Source organism: Zootoca vivipara, chromosome 2 (assembly GCF_965207765.1).
Source record: "Zootoca vivipara chromosome 2, rZooViv2.hap1.1, whole genome shotgun sequence".
In the NCBI taxonomy this organism is placed as follows: domain Eukaryota; kingdom Metazoa; phylum Chordata; class Lepidosauria; order Squamata; family Lacertidae; genus Zootoca; species Zootoca vivipara.
Window position 1 is genome coordinate 8,877,974 of NC_142584.1, and position 23,046 is coordinate 8,901,019.

A 23,046-nucleotide genomic window follows, 5' to 3' on the forward strand; every position below is an offset into this window, starting at 1 on the left:
TTTCTGAAGATCACACTAGCTGGTTCACACACATTGCACTTTCTCTCATCCTACCAGTTTATTTTGTACAATTCCATTTACAAGTGACAAAAATTTCCCACTGGGCTTTAAAAATGAAAGGCCGTCTCATGTCACAATCAGAGCAATACATAACAACCAGCCCAAGAATAAAATTAGCGAAAGCCCGCCGCCTTAAAAGGATGGAATCCTCAAAATGGTAATTGTTCCCAGAAAAGATTTTGTTATATCACAATCCCGTATTTATTAAAACAACTAACGTCCCCCCCCCTCCTCACCCTCAGCTGCACAGATGAATGGAGAGCTGCATCCTGGGGGAGCAATTCGGGTTTACATCACAAAATGGTGAACTGCGAAGGCATGTGTGTGACCAGTGTTTGCTAGGCCTTTGCTGCTGCTGCCTGTGAGGTCCCCGCTGCTGTTAGTTGCTGAATCTTATGGCTCATCATCTCTATTACAGCTGCAAAAGAAGAAACAAACAAGAGTAAAGAACTTCACCCCAGCCACAGCTGCTCGGATCAAAATGTAATCTCGCCAATTCCAGGGCTTTGCCTGCCATCAGGCCCCACCTTGCTTCATTGCGTGCTTCTCCTGGAGTGCCGGCTGGATTTTCTCCATCTGTTTCGTCAGGAAATCAATCTTCCTCTTGAAGAAATCTCTGGCATCGTCCACTGACTGCAACATCAAATGCACTTTGTGGATATTGGCAAAATAGCTTTCTAAACAGAGGATGCTGAGCCAGACCCTTAAACTGCTAACGAGGCATATTCAAAACAATTTTGAATTCTCCAATCTGGTGCCCTCCCAAATGCTGTGGACTACAACTCCCATCAGCCCCAGCCAGCAAAGGATGGTGGGAGCTGTAGTCCAACAAACATACTGGAGGCCTGACTTAAACCCTTAACCAGTTTGGCATGCTCTGAATCTTTTACATTCGCACCTGTCATAGAGTCTATCTCTTTGGATATACGAAACCCCTGCTAAGAAATTTTACTAACCTACTGGAACTGTTTGGCCTTCTCTTTCAAATTTGTCAGACATAATGCCCAAAGAGGAACGTTTGTTCCTTTTCAGGTTAGGCATATTCCAATAGCAAGTCTATTCAAGGGCCATTTCATATTTGATGCCGGATGGTGTGGTCTATAAAAAAACACAGATCTATCTTAGAATGTTGAAAGGACCCATGGCATCAGCTCCCCAGCAACACACAGTAGATCCATACTATTGGACCAATCCACATTGGAATCCATTTACCAATCTTATAGAGACAGACAGAAAAAAGAATGGGCAGAATTGAGCATTTGCTGAGAACAAAGACTGTTGAGGAGCCCATTGTTGGTCCCCAATTCCATTTTTCTTACTAATTCCCATGGAGGGAATGTGCTCTTCCAGGCACACTTGCAGCATAAATCTTTGATGCCATCTACAGGCACAGATATTACATACGAAATGAAAGGTTCCTCGTTAACAGAATTCTATTTTAATGAACTGAATAGAGCCAAAGTTTTATGAGTCATTGGAAGTAGGAGAGTGTGTTTCTGTATAAAATTAATAATGCTTAGCTTATTTTTTAGTTGTTATTTTATTAATATTGTTTTATAGGTTATAAATGCCTTACTGATTTGTTAATCATATAATATGACTTACGCTGTTATTGTGATGCTTAGCTTATTTTCTAGTTGCTGGTTTGTTAATACTGTATTGCAATTGTTTTGTTAATTATATTATATGATTTATGCTGTAATTGTGAGGTTCTATTATGTTATTTTTATTTATTGTTTGTAAGCAACTTTTGAGATTCATTTGAATGGAAAAGCAGCAGAGAAATGCAATAAATTAAATCTAAACAATCATATTTGTCAAGAAATCCCTTTCTCCTGATCTCTGGTTCAAACCCCATTTATGAAGCCGGCTATGGTTCTACAGGGGTATGGGAATACAATTTGTACATTCTCAATGACATTGCCTCCCATCCCCTGGCCCTAAAACACATGATGGGAAATGTGACAAAGAGGGTGGGCTGATAAGCCTCCAGGGCCCCACAAAAACTCATCCATATTGAGAGCCCCAGAAACAGTCAATTCAGGCAGAATACCAAAATCTGCCTTGAGAACAGTTCAACTCAACCCAACAGTTCAAAGCAGAAAGTACTGGAGCATTAGACCATAGCAGGCCCCAACGTTTCACATGAACTCAAACCATGCAGCTGCTTTAATAAGAATTCCACGTGTGAATCTCAAGAACGGATGTCTTACCTTTTCTACATAGTAACCTGTTCCTACATCTATCAAGACATGAGCAACATCGGAAAGCTTCCCAGGAACATACATCTGTGAGAAAGGTTAAGAAAATGCAGAAGGAACAGGGAGGAACCATGTGACATGCAGGTAGCCCACAATCTGTGTGTGGCTCTTCCATGTGGACCACACGGATGCCCAAATGAGCATGTGCTAGATTGATGTCTTACCAATGGACTGGGTGACAGCCAATACATAGAAGCTCAATCCAGACCAGACTGGATATTTTACCTTGATTGGTCAACTGCAAACCAGTGAGCTGTTTTAGCCTGAAGATGCAAATGATCTTTAAGTCTGAGGTTGCAGCACATGATACGATGAGGTCACAGTTATAAGCTGACCTCACCGACACTCAAGTCTCCATTATGACATATGTAACATATCCAACATTATTAAAGGCACTAGTGTTGTTCAGCCCGTTTAGAAAACGGGCGCTAGAGGATATGTGAGAGGAGCAGCGGGGCTGCGGCCTTCCCTCTCTCTCTCTGCGCTCGGCCGCGGGGCGCGCCGGGAACGCAAGTAAACAAACTCGCTCTCCCGTCGTGCCCCGCAGCTGAGCGAAGAGAGGGAGGGAAGGCCGCGGCCTAGCCGCTCCTCTCACGGGCTCCTCCGTCACTGCCCATGGAGGCCGGCCCCCTGAGGGCGAGGAGCTCAGGACGGGCAGAGGCCAGGGAAGGTGAGGCACGCTCGGCCCGGGCTGCTCCCGCTGCTGCTGTTACCGCCGCCACCTCCTTCCTTCGCCAGAACAACGGAGTCTGGTGACGAAGGTGGCTCCGGGGACGCCCATGGCTGTCGCGGGGCCGAAGCCGGGGTGGCGGCGGCGGGAGGGGGCGGGGATCCTCTAGGCGCCCATGGAGGCCAGCGCTGGGAGCGGCCCGCTAGAACAGCCTCCGGCGCCGCATGACAGTGTCCTGGGCGCGCGACCGAGATATTGTCTCTGCGTCCGATCCCTGTGTCCCTGGGGCACATGCGCATTAGCGCGGAAAACGGGACACACGGAATCTGGACGCAGAGACACAGGGACTTTATTATAATATAGGATGAGTTGTCAAAACAATTGGGGATACAGTTCCCAAGGGGTGCCTTGTAGAGAGGGCCTTCTCCAACTGCAGCCTGCTTATTTAAACCATTCAGCTTCGTTTTAAACAAATGAGTACCTCTTATTCCAAAACCAATCATTTGTCCAAAAACAGCTGGGGTAGTACAGTAGGACAAAAATCAAGAACCACAGGGAATAGGAGTACCGCAGTGCTGAAGATAAAAAAATCCAGGGGTGGCCAGAGCAAGATGTACCTGTGCAACCCAGCTGCTGAAAAACTCCCAAAGGCTAAAGCCTTTTACTCTGAACCATGAAACGGGCTCTAGAGAGAACTATGAGACGTTTCCACTCTTCTAATAAGGTATCTCCACAAATGTGGTTGCAGATGAGAGGATGGAAGGATTCTATGAGAGATGTTGCTCTCTGAAAAGTTGTATGCCAGGACTCGGGAACCTGTGGCTCTCCAGATACTGTTGGACTCCCAACTCCTTTTAGGCCCATCCAACAAGGCCAATGGTTAGGATGATGGGAGCTGTAGTTCAGCGACATCTGCAAAACACAGGTTCTCCGTGCCTGTTCTAGATACTTTGTTGCAGATTAATCCAACGGTCAAATTATAGGAAAAGAATGGCTGCTTAAGGGAGAAAGGTTTTGCGCGGTAGGCAGTGGTGCTGCCATACCACCAACTCCTTGTGGAAAGGATACAGAGCTGGAAAGTGGGACCAGTAGCTCTTTACCTGATGAGACAAAAATATAGGACTGTTACATTACAGAGCATCTCCACAATAATGATTTGTCAAAGTCAGAATCCAATTGTGCCGTGTAATTTATTGGTTACTTTTGTAAAACGTCAAAAAAAACCCACACATCTGAGTTGAAGGAACTACCATTGAGCTCCTTCATGTCATCTTTCATACCATTTTCTAAGAAACCACAGTAAGGTATGTTTCACGCATATTCTAGGGAGTGGAACAAGGAAGATGTTTGACCTAAAGTTAACATAATTATTATACATTACTACTAACTTTTAGTATTTGTGTCAATGTTCCGCATTTTCATTGTTGTAACCCACTTTGAATTCCTCTTTTTCAGGGGCGGGGGTCAAGGAAGCAGGATATAAATTTTAAAATAAAGAGTCACTTGCCTTCATTGGTTTTATTCAAAACTGTCAGACAGTCCTTGGCTTCCACATATTTTGTCTGCACCACCTTAAGTTGTGCAATGGATGAAGAAAGGAACTCCACTTCCTATAGAAGGCATACAAAAATCAAGGCTCAGCATCAAATAACTTTGTTGCCACCAGGGGCCACTATTCTACTATAAGTACTACAAACATTACTCTAGTAATGGTGGGATATTGCTTCAATGAAACACCAACTGCTCCCATCAAAAAGCCCTGTAAGCTTTGTAGGACACTCACAACTGCAATCACTTGGAAAAGAGGAAAGACTACAAAGTGAGGGGGTGATTCATCCCTCACTTCCCAATCTCTTAACAGGAGGATAACACCAAAATGTTGAAAGGATTACTGAAGTGCAGAAGACAATGAAGCTTAAGGCTACCTGATACCAGAAGACAATGAAGCTTAAGGCTACCAACCCATAGCACCACAAACCAGGTCAAGGAAGTGACAAAAAAAGAAAGCATGCATGCACTACGCAAATATTTTCAAGGGGTTGAATTTTCACAGGAAAGGGGTAGGTAGGCTACATGCCTTGACCAAAAAAGCTAAAGTTCAGGGAGATCCAATATTACTCAAAGCCCTCTGCTTCAAAAGCAGTATGGTACTCCTGAGTAGGGGTACCCAGATCCCCTGAGGCTCAGATCCTGGGAGCTAAGGGGCTGCGCTTCATAGGATGAGGCAGGAAACTCGGAGATGTCCACTAAATGCTGCTCAAGTGAAGAAGAATTTAGCCTTCTCTTTCCACCCCACCCCCCCAAACCCTTGATTCTGGCCCTTCTCCCATCCACTGGAGACCTAGCAAAAAGGAGGCAGAGCTGCATCCTTATCCACACTGACTGGGGAACATACTTTCAAGTATCATAAAATTGTAGAGTTGAAACGAACTCAAAGGATCATCTAGTCCAACCCCCTGGAATGCAGGAATCTCAAATAAAGCATCTATGACAGATCATAAACCTCCAAGGAAGGAGCGCTCACAACCTCTCAAGGGAGTCCCTTCCACTATGAATAACTCTTAACTGTCAGAAATTACTTCCTGATGTTTAGCAGGAATCTCCGTTCTTGTAACTTGAATCCATTGCTTCAGGTTGTGGCCTCTGGAGGAAGCTCGCTCCATCCTCCATGTGACCATAGCTGCCAAGTCTCCCGTTTCTCGCGGGAAACCCATGGATTTAATCTGTTTCCGCTGTTATCCTGAACAGAAAAAAATCCCGGAAATCCTCTGGATTTCCTATCTGCCAGGGAGGCTCCATTTCGGGTGCCGCTCTGCCCATGTCTGGGCACCGGAAGTTGCTTCTATGCATGTCCAGACATGCTGATGTCCGTTGCTGATCCCACATTTTTCAGCAGGAGACTTGGCAGCTATGCCATGTGACAGCCCTTGAGATATTTAAAGGTGGTATCCTAACTCCTCTCAAGTCTCTTCTTTTCCAGGTTAAACATACCCAACCCCCCCTCGACCATTCCTCACTTTGCTTGGTTTCCAGACCCTCAACTGTCTTGATTTGCCCTCCTTTGCGCCCGTTCCAGCTTCTAAGCATCTTTCTTAAATTGTGGTGCTCGGAATCGGACACAGATCTTCCAGGCGTGGTCTGACCCAAGGCAGAATAAGAGCAATCCGAAGACTTCCCTTGATCCCCGGGGCACTATACTTCCGCTGATGCAGCCTAGAATAGCATTGGCCTTTTTTGCTGCTGCATCACACACTGTTGGCTTCTTGTTGTTGTTTAGTTGTTTCCGACTCTTCGTGACCCCATGGACCAGAGCAAGCCAGGCACTCCTGTCTTCCACTGCCTCCTGCAGTTTGGTCAGACTCATGTTGGTAGCTTCGAGAACACTGTCCAACCATCTTGTCCCCTTCTCCTTGTGCCCTCCATCTTTCCCAACATCAGGGTCTTTTCCAGGGAGTCTTCTCTTCTCATGAGGTGGCCAAAGTATTGGAGCCTCAGCTTCAGGATGTGTCCTTCCAGTGAGCACTCAGGGCTGATTTCCTTCAGAATGGATAGGTTTGATCTTCTCGCAGTCCATGGGACTCTCAAGAGTCTCCTCCAGCACCATAATTCAAAAGCATCAACTCTTCGGCAATCAGCCTTCTTTATGGTCCAGCTCTCCCCTTCCATACATCACTATTGGGGAAACCATAGCTTTAACCAGGCACCCCCAAACTTCGGCTCTCCTGATGTTTTGGACTACAATTCCCATCTTCCCCGACCACTGGTCCTGTTAGGTAGGGATCATGGGAGTTGTAGGCCAAAACATCTGGAGGGCCACAGTTTGGGGATGCCTGGCTTTAACTATTCGGACCTTTGTCGACAAGGTGATGTCTCTGCTTTTTAAGATGCTGTCTAGATTTGTCATTGCTTTTCTCCCAAGAAGCAGGAGTCTTTTAATTTCATGACTGCTGTCACCATCTGCAGTGATCATGGAACCCAAGAAAGTAAAATCTCTCACTGTTGGCTTAAGTCGCCTTAAATCGGGTGTGGGGAACCTGGCAGTTGGGACTCCAACTCCCATTATCCCCAACCATTGGCCATGCTCGCTGGGCCTGATGGGAGTCGCAGTCCAGCAGAGCCTTGGAAGGCGATTTTTTTTGGGGGGGGGGGGAAGCACAGATTCCCCATCTCTGCCCTAAATCTCCGATTCTTTTCCTACCACTTGGCGACCTTAGGCGCGGCCGGCCGCCCAACCTCCCTCTCCCGCCTCAGGCTAGTTTGAGCGGGAAGCGGCCGGCCGTTCATTCCCCACGCCAGCCTCTCACCCCCAGTCGCTAAGGCTCGTTCCCTCACCTGGTCCAGCTGGTTCTTCAGCACCTCCAGCTGCGGCAGCGAAAGCTCCGTGATGTTCACCTGCTGCGCCATCTTGGGAGGCGAGGGGGAAAGGCGCCCCACCGCACCAGCGTCCTCTCCAGCCGGCGTAGTCTATGATCGGTCCGTCTATTGCGACTCGGCACCTACCGGAAGCTCCGCCCCGCCTCCCTAGCAACTGCCAAAGAGGGATGCTTGGGGGAAGAGCCAGCCGGCAACGCCACACTCCGCCCTCACTTCCGGTTGCTTGTTGGCGTCCTTCTCCTGCGGTGCGAGAGTGGCGAGGAGGCTACATATGTAAAAATGTCGAACGGAGCGCTGCTCCAGGCCCGACACGGTGATTTGTGATTCAGGTCACCCGCGCCCCGAAATTGTTTTGCTCCGTTGGACGAACCTGTTTCTTAATTTTTGTTAAAACCAGTCGAAGGGCAGACTGGGGCGGGGAAGTGTCGAGGGGTGGAAGCTTGTGACTTTGCAGATAAAAGGGAGATGAGTTGACACTCTAAAAAATGCTGCATAACAGGCAGAAATGACACAGCGCTGTTTCTTCATGATGGGGCGGTGAGACTATGCTTGTTTAATTTGTGATCCAAACTTTAATGGCAAATTAACAGCACCCATGCATTTTTAAAAACCATTATGCATTTTGTTTTCTACAGGACACACTGCTTTCAAAACACTGGCAAAAATGGAACCTGTAAGACACACTTGAAACATTTCTATGTTGAATTTTTCCTTGCCATGCCATGAGGCATTTCAAAAATGCCTTTTTAATAAAGTCATCTTGAGCTCTAGTTTCTTTTGGGACAGAGCAGGCATGCATGTTTCAAAGCATTGTCACCACAGGGAGCTTCTAGGGATGCCTGCTTCTGATTTTTATATCAGTGCCTGTATATTTTCTCTTAACTCATGGAGAAATTCCATTATTTATGACCCAGAATCTGAATAATGAAATCAGGAGGCCCTTGGGCAACTCGTTGCTGGATGAGGTGGAGTTGTTTCCATAATCTTAACTGTAAAAGGTTTTTAGTTGTGTTCAATGAAGCCTATTTGTAAGAACATAGTTTTAGGGTGCCAAATCTCAATTTATCTATGCCAACCCTCCAGGAACTGCCAAAGGGAAAAAATTAAAACCAAGCAATACAAATATGAACAGGGGCATGGAAATAAAAGGACTTTTCATGTACTGACATCCTAGAGAAGTTAATACTTTAGTATGTCCATTTCTGTTTTTTCTAATGTAAACAGAGGGGAGCTGTGGTGTTGACTGAAGCTCAGCTTTGAGATGCTTTGTAATATAATTGTTTGTAATATAACCTGTCATTTAAAGGTTAAGGTAAGCAGTACAAGCCACAATACAACAGCCTTTCCCAAGCTGGTGTCCTCCAGATGCTTTTGTATTATAACTCCCATTGACCCCAGCCAGTGTGACCAGGGATCATAGAGAATGGATGCCCTGATATGGACGGCATCAGGGTTTTAACACACACACTTTGCGTGCCTCTGACATTCAAGGTTGGTTCTGGTGCTGAGCTCCAGAACTGTTCTTCACCCTGTAACTAGTAACCCTCATCAAGGAAAGTAGCATTTAAATTCATATCAAAATCGAACACAAGACATTTGATTACTAGAACACTGATAAATGAGAGAAAAGGATCACCTTCATTATTCTTCCAGACATCCAACATTCTTTCCAAACATCCCACACATGTTGTGGCTATAGTAAAAATATCACACATCTCTCTGAGATACAAGTTGCATTCCTAATGGTGATGATGGGGGGGGGGATTTATGTTTCCTTGCTCCATGTCTGTGTGCAGGTAACTACTAAATCATATGTAACAGAAGGTTACATAGTACAAAATTATTGAATATCCTAGTGCAAAACCTGGGGACTATCAAGGGTGCTCAATTTTACATTTTTAAAGCAAATTCTGGGAGTGCCTAGCTATCTGCTGAGAAAAATACATTTATTCTAGAGCTTTTGAAATGAAGCAAGTTTGGTTTCTCTGGTGGTCTGGGGCACACCTACAATAAATCCAGAAAGTGTCTATACAGCTCTGTGCTCCTAATTCTGTAGACAAAACTATGCCTAAGGCTAATATTCTTAGGCACAGTTTTGTGTACAGAATTAGGAGCACAGAGCTGTATAGACACTTCCACGTGAAAGGCTTGTTGTTTAGTTGTTTACAACTCTTTGTGACCCCATGGACCAGAGCAAGCCAGGCGCTCCTGTCTTCCACTGCCTCCCGCAGTTTGGTCAGACTCATGTTGGTAGCTTCGAGAACACTGTCCAACCATCTCGTCCTCTGTAATCCCCTTCTCCTTGTGCCCTCCTTCTTTCCCAACATCAGGGTCCTTTCCAGGGAGTCTTCTCATGAGGTGGCCAAAGTATTGGAGCCTTAGCTTCAGGATGTGTCCTTCTGGTGAGCACTCAGGGCTGATTTCCTTCAGAATGGATAGGTTTGATCTTCTCGCAGTCCATGAGACTCTCAAGAGCAGGCATCCCCAAACTTCGCCCCTCCAGATGTTTTGGACTACAATTCCCATCTTCCCCGATCACTGGTCGTTAGCTAGGGATCATGGGAGTTGTAGGCCAAAACATCTGGAGGGCCGCAGTTTGGGGATGGCTGCTCAAGGGTCTCCTCCAGCACCATAATTCAAAAGCATCAATTCTTCAGCAATCAGCCTTCTTTATGGTCCAGCTCTCCCTTCCATACATCACTACTGGGAAAACCATAGCTTTAACTATATGGACCTTTGTCGGCAAGGTGATGTCTCTGCTTTTTAAGATGCTGTCTAGGTTTGTCATTGCTTTTCACCCAAGAAGCAGGCGTCTTTTAATTTCGTGACTGCTGTTACCATCTGCAGTGATTATGGAACCCAAGAAAGTAAAATTTCTCACTGCCTCCATTTCTTCCCCTTCTATTTGCCAGGAGGTGATGGGACCAGTGGCCATGATCTTAGTTTTTTTGATGTTGAGCTTCAGACCATATTTTGCGCTCTCCTCTTTCACCCTCATTAAAAGTGTCTTTAATTCCTCCTCACTTTCTGCCATCAAGGTTGTGTCATCTGCATATCTGAGGTTATTTCTTCCAGCAATCTTAATTCCGGTTTGGGATTAATAGAGTCCAGCCTTTCGCATGATGAATTCTGCATATAAGTTAAATAAGAAGGGAGACAATATACAGCCTTGTCGTACCCCTTTCCCAATTGTGAACCAATCATTTATTCCATATCTAGTTCTACCTGTAGCTTCTTGTCCCACATAGAAATTTCTCAGGAGACAGATGAGGTGATCAGGCACTCCAATTTCTTTAAGAACTTGCCATAGTTTTCTGTGGTCGACACAGTCAAATGCTTTTGCGTAGTCAATGAAGCAGAAGTAGATATTTTTCTGGAACTCTCTAGCTTTCTTCATAACCCAGCACATATTTGCAATTTGGTCTCTGGTTCCTCTGCCCCTTCGAAATCCAGCTTGCACTTCTGGGAGTTCTCGGTCCACATACTGCTTAAGCCTGCCTTGTAGAATTTTAAGCATAACCTTGCTAGCGTGTGAAATGAGTGCAGTTGTGTGGTAGTTGGAGCATTCTTTGGCACTGCCCTTCTTTGGGATTGGGATGTAGACTGATCTTCTCCAATCCTCTGGCCACCGCTAAGTTTTCCAAACTTGCTGGCATATTGAGTGTAGCACCTTAACAGAATCCTCTTTTAAGGCTAGTATTGTTTAAAAGGTTCTGCACCAAAATAACCCAAATTATAACTTAATGTGGGAACCTGTGCATATTGTGCAACATTCTTCATTTTTTGTTGTTTTTGCTGTTTTTGTTTTAAACTGTTCAGTGTAATTCTCCTGTTCTGCTCATCATGGTGAGGGGAAAGGAGAAGATGATATGGGGGTATTATAAACCCACAAGAGAAGATAGGCATGCAGTAGCTCTTGGGTCACACCAGAACAGAATATTAAACCAGCATGGTCAAATGCTAGAATGGTAAATCCATGTTTGGTTTTAGGAAGACTTCCAGGAATGACCAGCCAGCACTAGATTTCTGGCACCTGTTCCAAGCTTAACCGTTTTTTCTCCCCCCTCTGCCAAGCCTACACATGCTTTATTTGTTATAACTTTTATTCAGGCTTTGAAACATTAAAATACAAATTCATTTTAAAATAATTAATCACTGGAAATGCAAACTGTACACTGTGCAAACGCTACATATTGCAAAGAGCAGCAGCTTAACTAGGAACATCCCGTGTAAAGGCAGTGCAGACTTTCCATTGAAGGTAGTTGGCGACCAACCCAGCTTGCATAAGGCCAGATATTTTATCCTTCTCCCCAGCAGCAGTTTCCATTTAAGGCAGTTCAGCATTTACGACAAAACAATAATTTGAGGCCTTTCAAATCCCTCCCACCAGAAACTAGATATTATGCTTTTGCCCTGTTTTCTACTGCAGAGATACTGGTAAGCCATAGGCTATTGGGGCAGCACCAATCATATATTTGAGTCTGGGGGCATGGCGGGACTGTATGACATATTGGAGGAATGGAGCTCCTGAACCTGCCTTGAGCCAGTTCTTCAGAAGTGCTTCCATGTAGCGATCGATGTCTCGGTCAGTCACATCCCAGAGGTTACCCAGCACTAGAGGACTAGGGATTGAGGGAGAAGGAGAGAGAGAGATCACATGTACAGGTCATTTTTTTAAAAAAATCTAAATCCTGTGTATATAATAGGTGTCCAAACAAAGCATGAAACTTCTAGCTTCCCCAGAAAGCACTGGATAATGACTAGGGGAAATTATGCCATGGGCTTCATTGCCCCAGGCAAAATTTCTTTCAGGGTCAAAGCTAGCAGTCAGCAACCCATTTTCTCTTTCCTCTATTCCTTTCTATCTCCCCAACAGTTAGGCTGAGAAAAAAACATTTTCTTCTGGGGATGGGGAGTACAAGGTTCTGGGGAAGAGCTGGGGAACCTGTGGCCATTCAAATATTGCTCAGCTACAGCTTCCATCAGCCCAAGTCAGAATGGCTTATTTTCAGGAATGTTGACAGCTGCAGTCCAGCAACATCTGGATGACCTCAGGTTCCCCCTCTACCACTGGTCTAGGACCAGAAGAATGGAACCATTTGGGCTTCATGGGCCAGATGCTTATCAAGATCTGCCTCCTGGGCAGAATCTGACAGGTGGGTGGAGACCCTCCCCCAAGATGCAAGGATTGCTGACTCATTTGTTAAAGAGAGGCAGGGCCAGCAAAGGCTGCGGTAACTTACCATCCTGCCATGAGGAACCGGAGGACAGCACCACTTCCCTCCAGGTTGCCCTGCACTGCTAGGACAGCACTGCTGCAGCCGAAAAGAAGAGCCACGGCCCTGCAGTCCACTTTCAGAATGGTGTCCACAAAACGGGCGCCAGCACCATGCCCAGCGTAGCTACAGGAAGGAAAGAACCACAAGAAAGTAAAATGAAACACAAGCCCACTTGGATCAGAAGCATAACTCTCCCCTCTTCCACAGCCTCAGCTGCCTGCCATAGAAAAAGCAGGCTTAAGTGGCAACCCATGCGGCCTCAGTGAATGCAGACAAGGGATCGTGTAAAGCACCAACCTGTTTACAGTGGTGCCTCGTAAGACGAATTTAATTCGTTCCGCGAGTCAATTCGTTTTGTGAAAAATTCGTCTAGCGAATCACGGTTTCCCATAGGAATGCATTGAAATTTCTTTTTTTGCCCATAAAAGGTAAAGGTAAAGGGACCCCTGACCATTAGGTGCAGTCGTGACCGACTCTGGGGTTGCGCGCTCATCTCGCATTATTGGCCGAGGGAGCCGGGGTATAGCTTCCAGGTCATGTGGCCAGCATGACAAAGCCGCTTCTGGCAAACCAGAGCAGCACATGGAAACGCCGTTTACCTTCCCGCTGTAGCGGTTCCTATTTATCTACTTGCATTTTGACGTGCTTTCGAACTGCTAGGTTGGCAGGAGCTGGGACCAAGCAACGGGAGCTCACCCCGTCACAGGGATTCAAACCGCCGACCTTCTGATCAGCAAGCCCTAGGCTCAGTGGTTTAACCCATAGCGCCACCAGGGTCCCTTTTTGCCCATAGGAACGCATTAAATTTCAGTGCATTCCTATGGGAAACCGCAATTCACAAGATGATTTTTTCGCAAAACGAATTCGTCTTGCGAGTCACCATCAGATCGCAAGACGCATTCGTCTTGCGAAAAATTCGTCTTGCAGGGCATTTGTCCTGCGAGGTACCACTGTACATTCCTGAGGGGGCTTCGTGTCTGGCACTAACGCTGGGCCCTCATGAGCAACTTGAACAGACATCCCTGCATCTCTAGGGGAACAAGGGTTGCTGGGAGATTGTACCCCACCTTCTCTAATGATGACCACTGCAGAAAGAGTGGGTGGGCAGACAAGGAACATAGGAACCTGGTTCCAGACACTAGCTAGATGACATGCACCAGTAACTATACGGAGATTGCTTTGGACCTCCAGCACACAAATGTTGCCCTGTGGCTGAAAGAGGGAGGAAGTTTGGGTGGGCATTCTGGCCTGTAGTGGGCTAGAGGAACGGGGGCAACTAGGAGGTCAGTCTCTGCTCCTGCTGGCTGGGCCTGGTGGGAGTTGGAGCCCAGAGGTTGAGAGGAAGAACATCTCTTCATTTTATCAATGTCAGACTGAACTCCCTCTATTTACCCCCCTCCCTGCTCCTCTTCCTTAATGAGTCTTAAATTGCAAGCCTGAAAGACAGGTGCTGTGCCTTATTTTGATTTCAACACACTGGCTATTTAATGTAGGTTCATAGGAAAATAAGCATGCAATGATTTCAAGAGTGGAGCCTCCTTTAAACCAAGGGAGACATATTAAAGGGTCATTAAATTGCCTGATGGTAGTTATAAGTAGCTAGGGATGATTAAGAAGAGTTCATCTGTCCCTGGTTTGTAAAGTCTAGTTTTCACACACACCGTTCCTGGGTTATTATGTACTCATGTTCAGTAGTGAAAGGTCCAGACAACAGTGTTAAATACATTCAAAAAATAACTTGGTTCTATCATAGAATCAAAGAATCGTAGAGTTGGAAGAGACCACAAGGGCCATCCAGTCCAACCCCCTGCCAAGCAGGAAACACCATCAAAGCATCCTTGACAAATGCCTGTCAAGCCTCTGCTTAAAGACCTCCAAAGGAGGAGACTCCACCACACTCCTTGGTAGCAAATTCCACTGTCGAACAGCTCTTACTGTCAGGAAGTTCTTTCTAATGTTTAGGTGGAATCTTCCTTCTTGTAGTTTGAATCCATTGCTCCGTGTCCGCTTCTCTGGAGCAGCAGAAAACAACCTTTCTCCCTCCTCTATATGACATCCTTTTATATATTTGAACATGGCTATCATATCACCCCTTAACCTTCTCTTCTCCAGGCTAAACATACCCAGTTCCCTATCACTATATGTCTATTCAATATTCTCTTTCCCTTTTTTTTGCTTCTCTTGAGATGCCTTAGCTCATGTTTTTCAGGGCCCTACTAGGCAAACCTGCCTAGAAGAACCTGGCAATCTCTCATGAATGCTTTAACTGAGATTCCTGCAGTGAGAGGGACTTGATTACCCTTGGGGTCCCTTCCAACTCTGCGATTTGATCTTGCACAAGAAGAGCAAAGAGCAAAACAGGCGTCAAAGCAAAGAGCAAAACAGAGAAGAATACTGCCCAGGCATCATGTCAATACAGACATAAATGCGTTGGTCCTACCTCAAAAGTTATGAGTTAAATTTGTCGGTTGCCCCCAAGCAGCATGCTTTCCTTTCCCCCAATTAAATCAAGGGACCAGCCTTCTCCATCACTGACTTAGGCAGCACTACATGATGTATGTACTCACATATAGAGATCGCGTTCTTCAAGAGCCGATGGCACTTGGTCTGCACTGGGATTCTCTCCTACCACTCCTGTCCATCCAGGCTCACTACCAAGCAAATTGGGGGGGGGGGAGACGACGACATTAGACAGGTTAGTACGAAGGGCACTTTTTCTAGCACCAGGGGAAGGGAAGCAGATTGGAATACAGTTCTCACAATACCTAGCCATTATGCTGTGTTGAGCTGATGGGATTTGGAGCCCAACAAAATCTGGATGGCTACAGATTCCCCATCCCTGGTCAAGCAGACTTTGTAAATTCCGGTGGACCCCAAAATCAGCCTGCTGGTAACCTGTGCGGGGAAATCCGGCTTCCAAAAGACCTCTGTGTTACTTGTGCACACATGCAGATAATTAATTACCTCTGAAACCAGTCTTTGAACATTCTCTCCGTCCCAGGGAGGTTTGTGTGTGGATTCAAGACATAAAAGGCGTTGCTGCTGTTAACACCGCGGTTTAGGATAGTCTCTTCCTGATACTGTTAAAAGCAGATCGGAAAAACAGCTTTATTAGATGGAATAAAGGCAGAGGTTTTGGTACAGGGAAGAGATTTCAGCCTGCAAATGTTTTTGCTAGATGTAGCCTTGGTGCAATTAGTGTGTCATCTCCAGAGCCAGAAAGGGGGGGGGGGGTAAGAAGAAGAGTGAAAGTGTAAGAAGTGGTTTCTCGTGGGCAATACCAGGCTCATTGCTCCTTCCCATGACTAGCAACAACCTGAAGTCACCCCGTTAAATCCGCAAGCACAAAACACGGAACTAAGCTTCCAAAAGGTGCTGAAAAAACACGAGCACGCAGCCTTGCTTGAATCTAGTCAGCTCAATGTATCATTCAGAATCTGGGGAAAGGGGCCAAGGGATCCTGGATCGAACCTCAGTTTATCCACCAGCACGCGTCTCTCCTCACTTCCTCCAAAGCTTGCAACCTATGAAAATTAAAACCACACGCAGTGCCCCAGAGACAGACAGCTAGGATCCCTTTGTAGGGCACTTGGGTAAATTGAGCCAAGCTTCATTTCACAGAGAAAGCAAAAGCAGCTAAATGTCACTTTCTAGTTACAGGTAGGTAGCCGTGTTGGTCTGAGTCGAAGCAAAATAAAAAAATTCCTTCAGTAGCACCTTAAAGACCAACTAAGTTTTTATTTTGGTATGAGCTTTCGTGTGCATGCACACTTCTTCAGATACACTGGAAACAGAAGAGCCAGACCCTTATGTATATACAGAGGGTGGTGGGTGTGGGTGGGAATGGGTGATAGGGGCTGAGGCGCTAAAGAAAGCTTGATCATGCATAATGAGATAAGAATCCTATGTCTTTGTTCATCCCAGGTGGCTCCATGGTTTTAAGCTTGGTAATGAGTTCCAATTCAGAAACTTCTCTTTCCAGTCTGTTTCTGAAATTTTTCTGTAATAAAACAGCTGCTTTGAGATCTTGTATAGAATGTCCTGGGAGATTGAAGTGTTCTCCTACTGGTTTCTCTGTCTTGTGGTTCCTGATGTCAGATTTATGTCCATTTATCCTTTGGCGTAGGATTTGGCCTGTTTGTCCAATATAGAGAGCTGAAGGGCACTGTTGGCACTGTTATCTCATTATGCATGATCAAGCTTTCTTTAGCGCCTCAGCCCTTGCTTTTCCCCCGCAGGACCAATTGCAGTCATCAGCAGTCGTTAACAGCCATCAACAGGTTTACCACTCCTATCAGCCCATCACCCTTTCACACCCACACCCACCACCCTCTGTATATACATAAGGGTCTGGCTCTTCTGTTTCCAGTGTATCTGAAGAAGTGTGCATGCACACGAAAGCTCATACCAAAATAAAAACTTAGTTGGTCTTTAAGGTGCTACTGAAGGAATTTTTTATGTCACTTTCTACTTACCCTGTTTCACAAGTCTTTTAAATAAAGGTATTTGCTGGCCGTTACTAAATATCCTTTTCGCGATTCACCAAGAAGGGAGACATGGAACCTCGTGCATGCAAAAACTTAACAAAACTAATGTTGTCATAGCTATTGAATCCATCTTTAAAAAGGCGTAGGATAAAAACTATGTCTGGATCATGCCTTTGTGCCTTCTAGCAGGGCAGGGGGGTTCTTTATACCTTTTTTGTAAGAGAGTAGCTGAGCAGGAACCGCAGAGATGGTAACCGGGTCACGGAATGGTTTTTCAAGCATGGCATGTTTTCCCAGGGAAGCTTTTGCAGGTGCTGGGGGGGGGGGGGAAGAAATGATCAGAAATTAAGCCTTGCTCTCCCCTCCATACAAGAGGGCACTGCTGGGCTCCTTCAATGGAGTAACTTCAGTCTGTGTGCCAGAGGTTGGGGGACATAATTCCAGCCCATTAAGGGAAGCCAAGGATGTCTTTATCACCAGCCCTCCAACATCTGGCAGGCTGATTCTGACCTGGTCCGCCAGGAAAAGGAAAGCAATGCGCTGAACCCTCAAATGTTGCTATTGAACGAGCATTTGGGGAGTGATGTTGGGTAGCACAGAAGGTGCGACCGCACCAAACAGACTCCAATTCCCAATAACTAGAGATGTTGTGCTTCTGCTTCTCCCAGGAAATGTACCCAAGGACCAGGGACTGTGCAAAATTGAAGGCTATCTGCTCACCTGTCATGTAACTAATGGGGAAATGGCTTTCACTTACTTTATCCAGCACAAGGACCAAGTGGCCACTCGACGCCTGACCAGTACGGGATCCCAGTTTGTCCACTGCCTCCTGCAGACAGTTCTGGGCTCTCTCGGGCTGAGCTGGGCTGAGTCCCTGTGCCAAGCACTGTACATGTTGTGGGGTCAAGAGATGCGAGCCAATCAGCATGGCCTGGTGGAGGAAGAGCGAAAGTTAAGATGCAAGGCCATTTTGTACACCCACAACCCTGGTGAAGTGCTATCTGTCACCACAACCATTTGTGCAATTCTTAACTCATTATTTGCTTACTTACAAGCACTTTTAAATTACTTAATATTTAAAGAGAGATTACAAACAAGAGGGTTTTATATCTCCAAAAGCGATATGCTGAAACATACATGTAAGCTATAAAACAGCATCGTAAACACAAACATTAAGAAATAGCTATTTATTAAGAAATAATTTATTGTTATTTCAAATGGTAGGGGAAAGATATAGTGGCTAATGTGCCACATGAGTAAATATTAAATGCACCTGGGCTTTTTTTGTTTAGTTTTCAGGGAGGGGTGCATGGCATAAGCCAGCCAGATGGGTGGGGTTAAATCAATAAAATAAAAAATACATACATGCATGCATGCATGCATGCATACATACATACATACATACATACATACATACTGTACATGCTGAGAGACAGAGATTGGTTATAGGAGAATTCTCTTAATATTAGAATAAGAGGTCACCATGCAAAGCTATTGGAAGGAATTCAATAGCCATCAGCGCAAGCATTTCTGCTTTCCAGATACAAAAATTCCCCTTCTCTTCCCGGCTATGCACTGTTCTGGGGGTTCTTCCAACACCCCAGAGCCACTTTTGTGGAGGAGGAGAGATGGGACAGCCCAGTTGTACAAGCAAGTCCTTGCATGGGGCTTCCGCTATCAGGACTTGTTGGGCGAATCAGGCCCGATGTTTGCAGCAGAATCGGAAGGACCCATTTAAAAAAACAAACCAATAAAAAAACCGAAGTATTTCACGCAATGTGTAACTTGCAGAATTCACTGCAACAGGAAGAGAGGCTACAGCCACTAGCGTTGAAAACAAGGGGATTAGAAATAATCATGGGAGCATGGGTATATCAACAGCTAAACAGAACCTCCATGGTCTGCAACAGTGTACCTCACACCAGAAGCTGGGGGCAAAGTCATCACCTCCATGCTTTCTTCTGGGAAGCGTCTGGCTTGCAAGCTGGACCTTTGGCTGCAATCGAGCTCACCAGTTCTTATTTCTGACTGCTAAAAGACTCCTGAGCTCCTCACCTTAAGCAGTGCTAGATCTACTTCCTCACAGCCGCACTCTGAGAGGCGTGCCTGGAGGCGGGAGGCTTCTTCTGCTAAGTTTTGGTCCTCAAAGGCTGGCAGTAGGGCACCCTTCCAGCAGCTCAGGACATGCGTCTCCAGGGACTCGGTCAAATCCTGTGGAGTGAAGAAACCATGAGTCCCGCAGAACCAGTCACTCAGTTGCAAGCCAATGGAGGACAAGGAGAATTGGCTCCCAGTACGTTTCCGAGCACAATTCAAAGTGTTGGTGCTGACCTTTAAAGCCCCAAACAGCCTCGGCCCAGTATACCTGAAGGAGCATCTCCAGCCCCATTGTTCAACCCGGACACTGAGATCCAGCTCCGAGGGCCTTCTGGAGGTTCCCGCACTGCGAGAAGTGAGGTTACAGGGAACCAGGCAGAGGGCCTTCTCGGTGGTGGCGCCCTCCCATCAGATGTCAAGGAAATAAACAACTATCTGACTTTTAGAAGACATCTGAAGGCAGCCCTGTTTAGGGAAGTTTTTAATGTTTGATCTTTTATCGTGTTTTTAATATTCTGTTGGGAGCCGCCCAGAGTGGCTGTGGAAACAATGAGAGGAATGAGGTTTGGGAACAGAAGATGCTTCCCCATCCCAATTCTGCCTTGTGCCCCCCACTTTTAGTTGGTAGTGGTGGCAGCACTTGTGGGACCCCCCCCACACCAGGTCCCATTCTTTTGCCTACAGTCACAGGTGCCAGACATGTAAGTAGCACAACCCCTCTTATCCTTTTTTGCTAGACTTTAGCCACCTCTTCTCTGCTGCTGGAAGTCAAAGGGCTCAGCAGATTTGGGGCAATGCCAAAGACCACAGAGACCTCACCTTCATCCTCTTGTCCAGGACAACCCTGCCATTCCACCAGTCCTTCCTGTCCGTGAGGTTGGATATCTCTTTCTGTTTCTGTAGGATGGCATCAAGTTCACCAAGGGCTGCACTTACGGGTACCTGAGAAACAAAGGGGCATGATGGGAAAAGGCGGCCCCTCCAACCAGGAAGCTGCCAATGCAAATTTTACTTCCTTACCTTGGCGTGCCTGGTCTGTATCTGGATGGTGACTGGGGGGGCATCTTTCTCCAGTCGTGTCAGCAAGAGGACGTCCCCAATAGTTTCTGGCTGGATGCTCACCAGGGTTAATATACACACGGTTACCCCTGTGGTAGAGACAGCAATGCCCCCCAATTTTTAAAAAGAAGAGCTGCACATAGGGTGGTTAAAGCAACACTTCTATTTGCTAGAACGTAACAGGAGGCACAATTGTGCCATCAAGTCCCAAATGGCGAGCACAGAAACTCCTGTTTCTCTTAAGACACAGCACCTCCTCTTCCTACGCAACACCCTTTAAAACTAGACACATTTCTAGTCCTCGTTTTGAGAAATAAGTATAAATGAGGGGGTCTCTGTTGGCAGTTCAGGATGCAGAGATGGCCAAGGAAACAATTCTGGGCAACTTAACTATACACTCCCTTCTCCATACCCAAGTAAGTGAAAGCAGTTCCTGTCACCCAAATCCCACTCATTAACTAATGCAACATGCCCGGCATGACACAGCATGAACTACAGAAATCCAGGTAAATTTAAGTACAGCTCTACAGCTCTTTTAATTTGTTAAATCGTCAATGTTCCAATTCCTATCTGGAGTCCACGATGTTTTGTTTTTAATTCTAGACCATGGTATTGCAAAAAATGCCAGCTCATTAAAGGGTTCTGCTGCAGCAATAAGACTCTCAACCTTTTCTGCTATAGAAACACAGGTACCACCATCCTTTTGAATTGGGAGCAAGTACCGCCTGCTCTCCCACATTGAAGTCATGTCATATACCAGAAGGGATTTGTTGCAGCTGTTCTCTGAAGTTCTCCGTCTCCAACTTTGTTGGGCTGGGGCAGCTGAATTCAAAGAGGTTCTGTAATTCAGAGAGGTGCTGGAACTGACAACCAGTTTTTCCTTCTTGCAGGCTAAGTGCTTCCAACTGCTTTAAGGCGCTGGCCACGGATACCTTTTTCATTTTGCTAAGAATCAAACAAGAGGCCAGGGGTCATTAAGACATCAGCTTTCAAAGGATGTGCAACAGAAAGCAAGAAGTAATTTCATTTCAGATGCTAACAAGACACTTCACACACACCAACATTCTGGCAGCAGCATAAACAAAAGCCCACCTAACGATTCACGTTGACATCCAAGCATATTTTGCTTTCTACCAGCATGGATTTTAAATACGTTTGAAAAAACTTATAATGGTTGGAAAAGGCATTTGGAATAGGGATGTTCTGGGGAAATGCGTTCAGATTCACTCCCTTGTATAGAACTGATACAGACCCCAATCTTTAAGACAGGGGTCCCCAGACTTACCCGCCTTCGGGCCGGTGCCCACTGCGCCGATCGCGCGGCGGGCCGGAGAGTGCGCACGCAGTGGGCCGGAGGGTGGGGGAGTGCACGCCAGTGCGCATGCGCACACCCATTTACTGGCGCGGTGGCGCGCTTCCAGGCCGGAAAAATCGCCGAAAATTGTTTGTGTGCATGCGTATGGGCCTCCCCCGACCCGGAAGTGCACCGGAAATGACCTCTTCTGGGTCGGGAGAGGCCCATACGCATGCGCAGAAACGATTTTCGGCGATTTTTTCCAGATCTGGAAGTGCGCTGCCGTGCAGCGCGCCACAAGAGCGGGCGGCGGCAGCGGGCGGCGCGGGACGGATTGGGAGGCCAATTGGGCCGCATCTGGGCCCCGGGCCGTAGTCTGGGGACCCCTGCTTTAAGACAACTGGGTGGGAGCTTTGAGTACCCACCCAGCTAGGAGGCTGCACACTGCATCTCTGCATGATTCTTGTCTCTGACTTTGCCTGCTTTAGATAAGCTCCTCAGGGAGAGACAATTCTGCTGCATCAGAGCTGACTCATCTTTCATTCATGTAAAAACAGCACCTGGAAGAGGCTGGCAGCTAAGTAACTGCACAGGTTCCTGCTTACCTCCCTGCAGTCATGAGGCTTGCTCAGGTTCACTGAGAGTGGATAATTTTTTACCCTCTCACACACTTCAAGTAAACCTACATGAGGCTATGTTTTCCACACTTACATACAGTATACACCACTTCCCCTTCCCCACCCCAAAAAATGAGCTCTTACTGGAGCTTCTTGTAAATGACGGTCAGTATCTGATGACGAAAAGTTACAGAGACTGACTCAGAAACCAGGTAGGCAGTAACAATGGGGTCTCGGCTCCCGGTGCACAGTGCCATGAGCCGGCAGAGATGGCTGTAGAGGGAACCCGGAGGGTAATGTCCAATTGCGTAGAAGGCAGCTTGCAGGGAGTCATAGACAGAGTCCATGGACAAGGAGTCTACAATAGTTTGGGAGAGAGAGAAAAAAACCTGAATTAAATGAAAAACTGAACATTTATGTTTATTCTGTGAACTGAACAGTGTGATTCCAAAATAACAAATTTTAAGAACTGTTGCAAATTTATAAAACTTAAGTTTGTTAAATTTGTATTCCACTCTTCCCCCTGGCTCAGCATCATTCGTATCAGAAGCAATGAATCTTAATTAGACCTGTCAGGCCCCTGGATTTGGTCTGCGCCAGACCACTTTGAGCAAATCACATTTACTTGTAAAGTCGCCTGACGCCCTATGGCATTAGGCACAGAGATCTGTTATCCGTGATCTAAACGCTAAGGCTGGAGGTAGGGGTTCTCTTATCTCCGATCTTTGTGCTCTTTTCTCACAGCACTAAGATTAGAGATACGCCTCTGCTGCAGTCTTTTGGAAAGCAAGTAGAGGTTCATTTCCAATCTTATTGCTCATATGACACCAGGTGATTGACAAGTGGGT

The 23,046-nt window shown here is 46.2% G+C and overlaps 2 protein-coding genes across 2 annotated transcripts in view; both read right to left on the minus strand.

Moving 5' to 3' along the window:
- Positions 1-39: 39 nt before the first annotated feature.
- On the minus strand, positions 40-7,405 carry PFDN5 (prefoldin subunit 5). Its single transcript, XM_035099519.3, has 6 exons — positions 7,324-7,405; positions 4,499-4,601; positions 4,060-4,091; positions 2,274-2,348; positions 588-693; positions 40-478 (listed from the first exon to the last, which is right to left on the minus strand). Exons 1-6 carry the CDS (start codon positions 7,393-7,395, stop codon positions 399-401), a joined length of 468 nt encoding a protein of 155 aa, XP_034955410.1. The 5' UTR covers positions 7,396-7,405; the 3' UTR covers positions 40-398.
- Positions 7,406-11,450: 4,045 nt separating this feature from the next.
- Positions 11,451-23,046, minus strand: part of ESPL1 (extra spindle pole bodies like 1, separase) — a 45,728-nt gene continuing 34,132 nt past the window's right edge. Inside the window, exons 21-31 of the mRNA XM_035099532.3 lie at positions 22,343-22,556; positions 21,045-21,232; positions 20,249-20,376; positions 20,048-20,170; positions 19,187-19,342; positions 17,889-18,062; positions 17,341-17,445; positions 15,609-15,724; positions 15,212-15,295; positions 12,609-12,767; positions 11,451-11,987 (exon numbers count right to left, since the gene is read on the minus strand). Coding sequence (XP_034955423.2) covers positions 11,786-11,987; positions 12,609-12,767; positions 15,212-15,295; positions 15,609-15,724; positions 17,341-17,445; positions 17,889-18,062; positions 19,187-19,342; positions 20,048-20,170; positions 20,249-20,376; positions 21,045-21,232; positions 22,343-22,556 — 1,649 coding nt within the window. The 3' untranslated portion in view covers positions 11,451-11,785. The remainder of the gene's footprint in view (positions 11,988-12,608; positions 12,768-15,211; positions 15,296-15,608; positions 15,725-17,340; positions 17,446-17,888; positions 18,063-19,186; positions 19,343-20,047; positions 20,171-20,248; positions 20,377-21,044; positions 21,233-22,342; positions 22,557-23,046) is intronic.

Bases quoted from the DNA above. Each gene is read 5' to 3' on its own strand.
- PFDN5 (XM_035099519.3), bottom strand. From the start codon at position 7,395: ATGGCGCAGCAGGTGAACATCACGGAGCTTTCGCTGCCGCAGCTGGAG. The intron at 4,092-4,498 runs GCAAGTGACTCT...TTGTCTCATCAG, and splicing joins TTTGAATAAAACCAATGAAG to GTAAAGAGCTACTGGTCCCA. The intron at 479-587 runs GTGGGGCCTGAT...CTTCTTTTGCAG, and splicing joins GAAGCACGCAATGAAGCAAG to CTGTAATAGAGATGATGAGC.